At 42.7% G+C, this 13,637-nt stretch overlaps 1 protein-coding gene across 1 annotated transcript; it reads left to right on the top strand.

Annotated features, from left to right (window-relative positions):
• Positions 1-6,832: 6,832 nt before the first annotated feature.
• On the top strand, positions 6,833-7,552 carry NGF (nerve growth factor; the record flags this gene model as incomplete). The annotated part of the gene is made up of 1 exon (XM_082330127.1): positions 6,833-7,552. The coding sequence occupies one exon, from the start codon at positions 6,833-6,835 to the stop codon at positions 7,550-7,552; it is 720 nt and encodes a 239-aa protein (XP_082186253.1).
• Positions 7,553-13,637: the final 6,085 nt, after the last annotated feature.

The following is a 13,637-nucleotide window of genomic DNA, read 5'->3' as shown; positions in this document are numbered from 1 at the left end:
CACTGCTTTTAAACTGTTCAGCTTTTACTGGTGTTGTCTTTATTGTGTGACTGCCAAATAAGCAAAGAAATAGGGAGACTGATCCTCTATATTTGAATTATTGCCTTTTTCAGACAGCCCTTAGATCAGCTGGTAAATACTGTATTTGTTTTACTGTAAACCCTTATGAAGCATTCATGTGCAAATAGCATTTTATATATTTATAATGTGCCACTACTCCTACTATATGTGTTGAGACTAAGAAATAAGAATGAAGTGGGGTTTTTTACCCTCCAGGTCTGTAATCCTGAATGCATGTAAATTCTGAAGAAATACTTACTTCAGTAGGATATTTTATTAATCTCTGAGAATGGTAGGTAGAGAGAAATAGTACAGAGATGCTGTCTTCAGCATCATTTGAATAACACTGCATCATTTACTGGATTCTGCCACAACCGGGAATCCGGGAAGAAAACAGTAAAAGAACTTAAAAAAAAAAGCGCCCTGCTGAAAATAAACTCTTTTGTGGTTAAAAACCAGCCAGTTGGAACTGAAGCAGTGTTTTCTTAGGGTGGCAGAACAGCCAGAAAAGTTGTTGGATTATTTTTGGCAGTGGCCAGCATATTATAGCTCTATCGTTACTGTTACTAAACTGTCAAGAGTCCCTTGAAAGGGTTATTACTTTACTAGTACATTCTTGCAAAAATATAGCATACTCAGTCTGGCAGCATGAAACTTTGGATTTTAGAACTTTGTTTGACCTTTCTGACACATTCATATCACTGTAACTAGCTTAACTCCTAAATACTTCGACCACACAGGTAGAGTGGAACAGGAGCCATGATCTACAGACAGCAGCAAATCCAAAGAGGGGCCAAATCATTGCAGAAGTGGTGTCCAGCGCGATACAACGAGCACGTAACATTGACTCCTGTGCCCTGCACTGCTTGAAAACGGGCTTGGAAGATTGCAGTTAGATTTTTAAAAACTAAGTAGCTTGTATTTGGATCTTGGTAAGAGCCAAACCCAGTGGCTACGGTTACTGGCAGCCAGCTCTCCTGTGGACAGAAATTGTGCAGGTGTAAAATGAATCCGGTTCACGCTTTGGCGTTAGCAGCACGTTCTCCTTAGCAAATGCACCTGAATCTCCACACTGAGTCCAGCAGGATCTTTTGCAGTACAGCAACAACCCTTATACAACCTTTATTTACCTTATTAAATGGAACAGATAAGCCATCTAAATATTTAAGATTAATAAAATACTATTTCAATCACTTTCAATGGCACTCATGAATTTACAATCAGAAACGTACTCTGCTGAGAAGGTGTTAGCATGCTGGATTTAATTGGTGAAGAAAATAATGGTTTTCCTTTGATTTGGGGTCTGTATGACCATTCACAGTGTAGTAATTAAGACTGGAGTTATTTCTGCCTTTACAGTAGCCAGAGGACAAGCATTTAAGTATGTCCCTTCATGTGTCTGCAAGTTTTGTATCTCCAGTTCTTCTTAAATATCAGCCATGATCAGATAATTCTCTGCCAACAAATGGCCATCTGTGATTCTCCTTCTGATCATCTACCGAATTGACCACGAGATTTCCCTGCTGATGTAGCTGTTGCTTTCAGCCCATTGCTTTCCTCTTCTTCACTAGGCATCAGCAGCCACCCTTATCGTCTGGCCACTTTCTCCTCAATCTGGGAGCGGGTCTACAGTTTATGTTGCCTCAATGAAAAGAGTATCCCAGCCAAATAGCTCATTTGGACCCACTCTGAATCACATACCAAAAAACCCCCAAAGTTTAAGGCCTTTGTCCTGTGAAAGGTCTTCAGATTCTCTCCTAAGCCAGGGAGACCCAGGTATGTCTCTGGCCCTCACCTGATTCCTGCCTGAATACAAGGCAGAAGAGGACGCCTGCCTAGAACAGAGAGAGGGTGACTCATTCTTTTGGTAACTCATGAGGTCTTTTCACCTCACCAGTGTTAGTTTGCCAAAGGTCTCGATTAAGAGATTCCATCACGTAAGGACACACTTGGTTCACCCCCTAAAATGTCATCCCAAGCTTGTCTCCGAGTTTCATTTGGTACAGCATATTGATTTTCTCTTTTTCTCCTAAAATTGCAGACATCCAGTGCTGAGGCTGATCCATTTGCTAGCTTTTAGCACACAATGTCTTTTTGCTCTGGCAGTTTAAGAGCCTTAGAATTTTTTTTTTCCTTTTTTTCTTTTTCCATGTGTGAATGAAAGATCTCAGGCATCATCTCTTCAGCGAAACAGGCCCTCAGCAGTCTTTTATGAAATTGCTCAAGTGGAACTCGTGTTCCAAACAATCAGCAGAGCCCACTCACTGTCGCTGGACAACCTGTGAGATGTTTCATGGCTCCAGTCTGCGGAGCTGCACACTATTTTTTTTTCCTCCACTCACTTCCACTAAATGTGACACTACTACAAAACAGCCCAGCCATCTTTGCAACTGCATTTCTTCACGCTTAGCTCAAACAGTGATGGGGGAGGCTGGAACTATCCTGTATGTAGCTGGTATTTCATGTGGAATATTACAATCACCAACAATGTTACCGTACGCATTGACAAAAACCCAAAGGAGAAGCAAACCGGCTGTTGGGAACGTACGGTAGTACACGTTGGCAACCCTCCTTCAGGGTCCCTAAAGGACTTCCAGCATTTGGGGCATCATAAGAGAGAAAGCATGGGCACGAACTGCGTAACTAAGATGTGTGCATGGCAGATCTGCGAATAGGGCATCGATAGGTTCATGTCCTGCAGGTACTACAAACGTCTCTGGTTTTGAGTGTTTGAATATTGACAATAGGAGTGCACCATTTTGAAGTACTGTGACAAAAAAAGGACACGGGGCTGGTGATAGTGCTGTTTAGACCGATCTGGACAACCAAGCAGAGTAGCCACTAAGTTTTATATCGGTTGCATTTGCTGGCACACAACTTGCCGTGCCTTTACCCGTAACCAGACTTGCTTCCCAGACAAAGATGATGGAGGGTCTGAGCCCTCATGCGTCTATCGGTACTGTGCAAACTGAGCTCAGACAGTGACATCGGCAGGTATTGCTTCACTGTGCTGCATCGCTCCTGTTTTTGGTGAGCCTGGAAGATGCCCGAGAGGGATCAGGAGCATTGTCAGCCACGGTCTGGTAAAGGTGCTGAAGAAAGGTAGCTCTGTCTTACAAATGTGCTGCTCTTGAAAGTCGAGAACTAAACTTTAGACAACCTCTACGCTGTAACAGTGAAAAGGGCACAGTTTAGAGCGCCAAGCAAGTGGATTTGTCCTTGTACTCCTGCTATCAAGTGGGGAATTGTACTGAAAACACTTATTTGCTGGCTAATTATTGAAACAAATACTTCTACTTCTAGTGGCACACAGAATAAGCAACTCCCAGACTCAGCTACGCAGTCAAACTGGCCCGATGGCATGCGGCAGCCAACTCCAGCTCAGCGTCTGGATGAAATAAAGACCTTGCTGGGGGAGCAGTTTTTTGTGCAGTATACTCGGAGGTAAGCACAACACACACGCTCTTCTCGGAGCAGACTGAAACCATCTATTAGCAGTATCACCCAGCAGCCTGAACAGCTATACCAGAAGAAGTGTTTAAATGACACTTGACCAACATACAAGTGGGGAAGACAGTTGTCATCTTGAACTTAAAAACACATTGGTCTGTCTGCTAAAGAATGAAGATGAGGGCAGTTTGCATTTCATACTCTTATCTTTGGAAAAGCTTAGTTCTTTGACTTGTTAAACAAGTTGCTTCACTGATACCCGCTTGCTAGCTAGCTATTGTCTGGCATTTTAGGGAGTTTCCACTTATTCTGTCTTCTTTTATCCTGTCTCCAGACATCATATCTTTTGTGGGGAATGTTTACTTATAACGAGAAACGGTCCACTTAAAAGTCACAGTTCTCATTAAACATCCTCTGTTTTAGTACAGTTTTTGTATTTTTGGCATTGAAATGCCTGGGACAACCTTTGTGGCTAATGTTACAAACGGAGACCCGTGTACTACCAGCACTAGAATTGGCAGCTGTGCATCTCCCTGGAAGTTCAGTTGGCTGCACTTGGCACGCACGGTGAACACTTCTAGAAAGCACCATGAAAGGGTCTAGTAACTAAGTATGTGACAAAGTTTAGAAATAACCCCCTAAAATAGCCTGTAAAATATCTGTACGCGTCAGCAAAAAAGCCCACAATCCCCACAGTCTGAGGCATACCTCTTCTTTAAATGTTAACTTTTTTTGCCGGTGGTGTCATCAAGTCCAGCCCACTTTTTGAATCTGTCAGTTTCTGTTCTCCACTAATCTAATAATTGATTAAAAGATTCAATTTTGAATCTTCAGGAAAACTACCAGTTATCCCAAATACATTTTGTCTGTGTTTGGGCCACACTCCCCACAGAATGCTTTACCACAAGGAGAGGAAATACAAGGCAAGTTTAAGAAAAAAAAAAAGGCAAGCAGGTGAGATCTTTCTGATTTTGTGTTAATGGCCTTAAAGCAATAATCTTAGCATATGCAACATAAGAAACTCAGAGAAGGGAGATAAATGTAGCTGCATTTTAGAGCAGTGAATCTTGTACAGCACAAAACCAGAAACAGCTCTTTGCTGACATTGCAACGTCTCTTTCCTATAGAAGGAAATAATAAAAAAAGGGTTTATGTATAAACACAATAGGTTGAGGCTGCTATTGGCATGTCTAAATTGTGCCTGGATTTTGTTCTGCAAACCTTTTCCATTAACATTTCTGTCGGGAAAGCTAACTCTTTAGAGATGTAATGAACCATCTGATTTTAATTTGGTTGTAGAACAAGGGGTTACTCTTTGAATCGTGCACAGCCAAGCTATTGAGCTACACCCAGCTCTATTTCCTTATACAGATGATGATGACTGCTCAAGCACGAGCAGCATGTGGGAAAGCAGCAATCCTCAGCCTTGTTTTAAGGAAATTAAAGTAGCTTTGGAACAGTAAGGATTTTCTCTGTGGGAGAGATTGGACTCTCCTCATCATCAATTTGTCCCCCATTCTTCCAGCCCAACTGCACAGACAACTGCTAATGTGGCTTTTGGCCTTTCTCTTCTTTTCTCCCCTTGATGCAGGGACTGTAGCATCTTCACCCTCTTCAGTCACTACCTTCACTTCGCATCTCCTGCTGATTTCTTAAATGCTTGCCCAGCCCTGCACAAACACCGCTGTTTATTTCATTTCAGCTCTTGTCCAAGATAAGACTATCCACACAAGATCCTATGGGACATCTTAGGGTTCTGCATTTTCTACAAGATTGTGCGCTAGCAAAGCTCAAGCCCCGGCTGAGCGCTTTAGTGCTGCTTGGGATTCTAGTCTGAGAAAGCTGAACAGAAAGAGAGAGGGGGAACTTCAACAGTAATTGACCCACACCCAGAAAAAACATTAAGACATGCTGGGAAATCACAGTGGAACTGCAGAGCCTGATTCCTCTTTTACAAAACCCTGTTTGTCCAGTCTATGTGCGGCTGCCTGCCTGCTGGCCGGACACAGTGTAATTCAGGGCCAGCTGAGACATGTCAGGCAAAACACGGCAAAGAGACAGGGGAGGAGCCTCGCTTGGTAGGTTTTTTTCTGTTTATACCCTGTCTCTGCTTATTAAGCCTTCACAGAGGAAATACAATGTCTGCCCTTAACTGCAATTTCAGGTCATTTTTGAATGTCTCTTATTCCCAGGATGCCTGCTGCTGATTTGTTAACCCAACATGTGGCTGAAATAGTCAACACATGGCAGTTACCTAACAAGGTATTACTACGGCTGGTCTTCTAGCATAAAATTGTTCTTAGTGAAGTTTTAGACATTTGTCTCACACTTTTCCACCCCCAAACAGACGTGTATATTCTCCAGATCGAGGGAAGACTAGCACTGGCACTGGATCTGCTATGCAGTGTCATTTGTGGAGCTTCTTGCTCATGGCGCTCTGAAAAAGGGAAGGTGTTTCCCTGTGCATAATTCCCAGTACTACGGCCACAACAGTTTTAGCTATGCTATACCTAAGATGCCAACCCAGAAGTAGCCTGTCACGCACGGTGCTCCTATGTAATACCCATATTTGTCCTAATAGGCAGCTTGAACATGGAAAAATCCCATCTGCCCTCGTGACGTGATGCCTCAGCTCTGCTGGGAAGGAGCCTGGGCTTTATCTGCCCAAAATCAGCAATGATGTGGTGCATCCCGAAAGGGCAGATGGGATAGATGGAGGCTGCTGAGCCAGCCAGAGTGGTGGGGGCTGTCCACATGGCAGGTAAGCGTGGCTTTGAGTGTGTGATAATGGCACGATTCACTGGGGCTCCCCCCCTTCCACAAGTACCAACTTGGTGGTCCCCACCCTAGCCCCAAGAACACCTCTGCAGACAAATTAACTGAATGGACAGCTATTTTAGCCAAGGGACTACTTCTGCTCTCGCTACTCTGCAGGGTATTTGCAGCCAAGAGACCAGCCCTGGCCAAAAAGGTTGCTGCAAAAATCACTAGAGATTTTCCTCCTGGGAACATGCTGTTGCCATATGTTCTCCACATTAATAACACCAAACAAGTGCTTCATAAACAGTGTTCTAATAACAAATACCAGAGGAATTAATAATAATCTAGCTATTATTTTCTAATGTTCTCGCTTTATTAAGAACATTTATGCTGTCTGAATGAGCTCTTCCGGAAGAACAACATCTGGCACCCAGATGAATACCTGATGAAATCTGTATGATCCTAAGTATCTTACAAATTTATTGTCAGCAACGGCATCCGTTTGCGCCAGCATGGCTTACAGTAACATTACGTTTTTCTTTTGTTCTAGGTGCATAGCGTAATGCCCATGCTGTACTACACTCTGATTATAGCTTTTTTGATCGGCACACAGGCAGCTCCAAAGTCAGAGGACAATGCTCCACTGGAGTATCCTGCAGAACACTCCCCGCTCAATACCCACCGGAGTAACGGACACCACATTCCCCAGGCAGCTCCGCAGACATCCCACGGCCACTCTACTTGGACGATAGGTAGAAGAGAAGCTCTAAATATCACCGTGGACCCAAAATTTTTTAAGAAGAGGCGTTTCCGATCTCCGCGGGTGCTGTTCAGCACACAGCCCCCCCCAGTGTCAGGGCAAGGACAGAATATGGGATTTCTCAGCAGCACAGGTTCTCTCAACAGGACTGCCAGGACCAAGAGGACCGCGCATCCCGTATTACACCGGGGAGAGTTCTCAGTGTGTGACAGTGTCAGCATGTGGGTTGGGGACAAAACCACAGCCACTGACATTAAAGGCAAAGAGGTGACAGTGTTGGGAGAGGTCAACATTAACAACAACGTTTTTAAGCAGTACTTTTTTGAGACCAAGTGCAGGGACCCTAAGCCAGTCTCCAGTGGGTGCCGAGGGATCGATGCGAAGCACTGGAACTCTTACTGCACCACGACACACACCTTTGTCAAAGCGCTGACGATGGAGGGCAAGCAAGCAGCCTGGCGATTCATTCGAATTGACACAGCCTGCGTGTGTGTGCTCAGCAGGAAGTCAGGGAGACCCTGAGATGGATCCAAACCCCACGACAACACCCTCCTACCCCCCTACCTCAGTCTGTAAATTATTTTAAGTTATAAAGGACTGCATGGTATATTTATAGTTTATACAGTACAGAAAGAACCTCATTATTTATTAAACTCTTTTGGAAACCTTTTGTGTTTTGCAATTTATTTACTGGCAGAACCCTTCCAAAGACGTTCACCTGAGTCTCATTCAGCCCCACAACTCTGAAATGTTCACAGGGGCACTGAACAATCGTTCCTCGCCATTCTACAAAAAGAAAACATTTTTCACACAATTTTCACACGCATTCCTCTCTGCCACAACAAAAGAATTTTCCTCACAAAACCTGCCAGTTTACTGTGAAAATCTTGTAGGTTTATTTTCAATTGAAATGTTTCGTCCAACTACCAAGAGATTGAAAAAGGCCTTTCAAAACTTGCTTCCAGCTTTACTAATTACCCATAAAGATATTAATCTTACACAATTAATCATCTTATGGAACTCCTGGTAGAAACACTAGTTCTTCATGTTGCTAGATAAATTTCTGAGTAAGACCTTTAGTACCTTTTTTAAAATTGCCAAATTATTTTCACTGCAAAAATAATTCGTTCTGAATTATTTTGGAACATTGTCTGCACAAGAGTAGAATCTAGATGTATGTATTTTTGCAATAAAATGGTATTTTACAGCTCATTACTTGTGAGCTATATTAGAGTGATGGGGTTGCAAATGTCAATATACATATATAAAGTTCATGTGGCTTATAATTAAAATTTGAAAATTCTCTCAAGCTAGTATTTTGGCAATGGGGACTTGACATAGGAGCAAGGCTTTTCATGCATGATAGAAGAAAATTAAAAAAAAAAAATCACCGAGGCTGTGTTTTAGCACGGAGCTCCAAAATAACCCTGTGCTCGTAATTTCTGTGCTTTGGGGAACATTGGTCTCTAGAAGAACACAGTGGAGCCTGAGGCCTGTGATGGGTGTTTTCAGTCATTGGACACTGAATAACACTGCAGTTTCTCTCATTGTTTCCTTTGGAAGAGCAGCTGTTATCCATTGCAGAAACTGTTTCAAAACAAATACCATTAAGGTTTTTCAGCCTGGTTTCTTCCAAATCCTAGAGGGCACACTTTCACCCTTGCCTTCCCTCATGCACAGTTATTTCTTTAATGAAAAAAGCAGGCCCGACATTTGCTTCCTCCACGTAAACAGCAAAGACGGGCAGCAGATCTCTAGAGAAAATGTGCTGTGGCAAAATAGTGCCAGTGGAAATAACCAAACCTAGGCAAGATATGCTTTCTGGTATGACAATGCCGGTCTGTCTGAAGCAGAGGGCACGGAGACAGAGACCATTCCTGATAATCACTGGCATGCCACTTTTCAGCCCCCTCTAGTAGGTGGTTATGGTGTGGGACAGCAATATTCCAGCGAGAATGTTTCGCTCTCTCCAGAACAACATATTTGCAATATTTGCATGAATAGTCAGTTATCTGAAAGGTCAAGGAGAGGGCAGGCTCCTGACTGTCCTGTGTCCTCCAAATAATGACGACTTGTTCTGGAGCAGGGGGAGGCAATGGAGACTGAGGAATACTTATAGTGCAGTCATGGAGGCATCAGATGCTCTGACACAGTAGCGGAACACAACAGCAGTGCAGCCACCTGCCAGTCATCACGGGACAGACGGAGATCAGTGCAACACACGGTATTCTGAAGCAAAAAACCACGCGGAATTGGAGCAGAGTCCCGCCTGTGCTCTTTGGTGGCCTTAAAGCAAGGGATGAAAGTAACAAATCTGCTTTTAGAAGTGCTCGTTACCATACGGGACACAATGTGACCAGGGGAAAATAAAGCTGCTACTCATCCGGGACTTCAGGTCTATGGAGACTGCCATGATTTTACCACTGACATAACAAAACTGCAATTGGAAGCGTCTCATGAATGCATTTGGTAATTCCAAACGTGCAAGACTTGGCATTTCTTCAAAGAGCCCTGAAACTGGTGACTTTCTTCTTAAAGCAATCTTGGGAGCCGACGTTCCTTCCACATCCAGCCCACTTAGGCGTTCCTCTGACTACACCTTAAAGCACATTCTTGCCAAGAACAAGGTACTACTACCTATAACCCTCAATCTGAGGGACAAAGAGCTGTCATTAAAAGCTCTATGAACTACCGTTATAAATCTGAACTGTGATTAAAATTTCTATTAAGAAACATTTAGCCATTCATTATGGGGAGGGTTTGTTTAGTCTTGCAGATATTGATGCGATCTATTCCACATTCATCCCTTCAGCTGATTTTTATTTTGTGCTCCCAAGACTGAAACTAGACTACTGCTTCATCCTTCATGACAGTGATCCTGCCTGTTCATAAAAAAAGGTCTCAAAAGGGAGGGCAGAAGAGTGAAAAGGACAGTTTGATGCATTCACACTTGATCTTGATCCCACTGTTAACTGCAGAATCTGGAATTCCAGCCTTGGAGCTACAAACCCAAGCCTTTAACTTAAATTTTAAGGGTTTACATCATTTCTCTCCCTGCACGTGTGTTATTGTTATGCCCGTGTGACACGTTGATGTGACCAAGGATCTATTGAGAAGTGGTGAAGTATTTCAAGAAATTAATTTAATGAGAATGTGGATTTTTATGATTATAAAATAAGAAAAACCTGGAAAAGTGCATTCTTAGAAAGAGAATTATTGCCATATTTCACTTTTTGTATTAACTGTGCGCTTAGATGGCAAGATAGGGCTCCATCTCTGACCATAGCTACAGAAACCCAATCTGTGAGATTCCGCCCGCAGCACTCAAAACTTCATTTCACTTACAGATGTTTGCACCATGTTTGAAGACTAGGATTTAAAACAACAGTAGTCCTAGCCCTTCTTGCAGTAACAGGCATCACACTTCCCTGTAACCTCCAGCAACAGAGAAATATTCTTGATAAAGTCCAAGCACGGAGTTTCACGCAATCTGAAGCGGTTAGTATCATACGATAAGGATACCCTGAGCAGCCAGAAATGAAGTACAGGACTGCCAGGACGTATACGGAATTGTCATCTCTGGACATGCCAGAGAATAGATGAGACAAGTATCTGCCAGAAATGCTTCTGCCTTGAGTGAGATGCAAGGACTACACGACTTTCAGTGACGTTTGCACAATTTGCGTGCTTCCAGACAAAAGTTAAATTATAACTCTCTTAGTTGAAGCCATGCTCACAGTTGTCACCCATCTACAGAAAGGCTGAGAAAGAACTTCTGAACATTTTCAGTTATGTATATGGACCCTGTTAAATATGGCCCCATGCTTTTGGAATTGCAATACATGGGTGAAGGAGTACAAAATTCATGCAATATTTGCTGTGTAGTAACTCACAAATGCTACCCGTCTACAGCACAGCAGGCTGGGTTAATAAAATCAGAAACAGAACAAAACCTGGGAGAGCATTTTTGATACCATTGTTGATGGTCTGGAGGCTTAGCCTTCCAAACCATAGTGAAGCCAATGACAAGACATCTTTCATAAAGACCTTCTGATTATCTCAATAAAAAGTATCATCTCTTAGCATCCTACATCAGAAACAGGTGAACTGTCATGGAAAATTAGAATCATAGACTCATAGAATAGTTTGGGTTAGAAAGGACATTTAAAGGCCATTTATTCCACCCACCACCACCACCCCCCCCCCCGCAATAAGCAGGGACATCTTCAACCAGATCAGGTTGCTCAGAGCCCCGTCCAACCTGACCTTGAATGTTTCCAGGCATGGGGCATCTACCACCTCCCTGGGCAACCTGCTCCAGTGTTTCACCACCCTCATTGTAAAAAATTTCTTCCTTATATCTAGTCTAAATCTACCCTCTTTCAGTTAAAACTCCTCTACGCAAATGCATTGCAGGGGTATCATAAAAGCCAGTGTTTCCCACATCATACTAGCAACTCGGTCTCAGAATGCAATGCCTCCAGGAGGCGAATCCACGTGTGCATTTGTCACTGATTATCCTGACTGCTCTCTGCTTCCTTGGGCAACAATTGGTATCTTAAAAGCAAAGGGCCACATCAAGATTTAATTAGAAAACTAACTCAGTGCCAAGCTGTTGTTAATTTTTTTTTTCCCCAGAGATAAAATCCATCAAGAGATGCCTGAGATATCATCTCAGTTGCACTGACTTGATCTTTTACATCATTAGGTTACCGTAGATTGTTGTACACAATGCTTTCTGGCCAGAGTACAGAAAAGGGAACAAAAGCACCTGTCTTCAGTTTGCTCCTCTGGAAAGGACACCCATGAGGAATATCAGACCAACATATAAGAGTGATAGAACTTTTAGAGATAGATTATGCAGATTAAATACAAACAGCAAGGCAAATTTATGTATTCTAATTTGAAATACCTATTTTCAGTGTCAAAGTAAGTAATTTTCCAAATTGTGAATTGATTCAGTGCTGCTGTTTGGGAAGCTGTGACAGCCATTACCAACTGTCAACATAGTTGTTCTGTTAAGTCTGCAGCTTGTAAATATTTTCAGGAACTGTCCTTTATCATGGTTAGCTTCTTTCTGTCTTTTTTTTTTCCCCTCCACTCAAGCATGTGGTAGTCTGCCATTTTATTGTCTGCAACTCACACTACGATCAAAGTACAGAATCCTGTATTGCTGCAAAGTCAGGTTCAAAGAGGCTTGAGTGCCTTGCTTAAATGCCTTTCTCTTTTTTTTTTTTTGGATACACGTTCCTGTGTAACGTCAGTGTTATGTTTACTGATCGAGAAACTGTGCTTTCAACAGTGCCCTCTCTCAGTGGCTTAGAGCTACTGATGAGATGGCAGCAGGTTACAAACTCATTTGCTCGAGAAATCGGACTGATGGCAATTACAGCAAATCATACTAAGAGAGTATACGGCAGAGCAAAGGTGGAAATCTGTTTACTTACATAATTTTAAGGAAACAGGAAAACAATTCCAGGATTACTGCTCAGCAGGAACTTCCTGGGTTCTGAACGAGATCTCATGTGATCAAACCTATACCACAACTGCAAGAGAAGGGATGAAGGACTGAAAAGCCAGGTGACATCATAGCCCAACTTACACTGCTGAAACACCGTTAAAGCCACCCAAACCAGCTTATTTTGCTGTTGTTTCCACTGTATCCAAGGAATGACAAGAGCATCCATATTTGGATAAGTTACTTTCATTTGTAAGAGCTGCAGTTTGAACATATATGGTGATTCAAGACTGCAGTTCAGCATGGAGAGTTCTGCAATGGCATGGACTTGATAACCCCACTCACTTATTTGTATCAAGTGACAATAACCGAAAAACCTGTGAGGGAGGATCTCTACAAAATGGTATGTTATGTTCCACATAACTGCTAGCTTGCAGCACACTTCTTTTCTCAAAAGCACCTCTGGTACCCACAGCTTCTCCACTTCTTTTGGAACAAGTGCTACACACTGTTTGCTGGGTTCTCTTCTGACTGTTTAAGAAGTCTACCAAGTTTTAATTATTTATAGCAGCTTGACAACCAACTGCTTCCCTAAAGATGAAGTGCCTTCACTTCTTCTTAAAGCCTTACTAAGGATTCAAAACAATTATGGCTAAGAAAAAGGAAAGTTACTTCATGTAAAATAAGATCAGCTAGAGGGAGTGCTATGAAACAGACAGATTTATTGGAAGAATGGCCTAGTCACTATGACAAGAATCTGAAATTCATCTCTTTAGAGTCTGAAGAAAGAAAAGCAAGATCCTTGTATTTAAAAAGCAAATCAGACCAGACTTGGTTTCACCTTTAGCCAAATCCCACATGCATGGCACCAACAATTTCACTACTGCTCATTTGGTCTGACTAAGGAGTGCAGGTTAAAATTTGCCTGGAGGAAAACAGATCATTCTCTAGAAAGATGAAGAAGGTGTGGACCGTAATCAATTTCCATCACCCAACATGGGACTCATCCTCTCGTCACTGCTGTTATTACAGTTGTGGTTTGGTGGTAGTTTTTGTTGGGGGGGGACGCGGGGCGGGGGACGACAACAGATGTCTGAAATCCTCCTGGTTACGCAATCATTCCTACCGCCGAGATGATGCCAAAAGCCT

This window comes from Platalea leucorodia (genome assembly GCF_965183815.1).
Source record: "Platalea leucorodia genome assembly, chromosome: 19".
Lineage (NCBI taxonomy): Eukaryota > Metazoa > Chordata > Aves > Pelecaniformes > Threskiornithidae > Platalea > Platalea leucorodia.
This window is presented reverse-complemented; position numbering and strand designations above follow the sequence as displayed.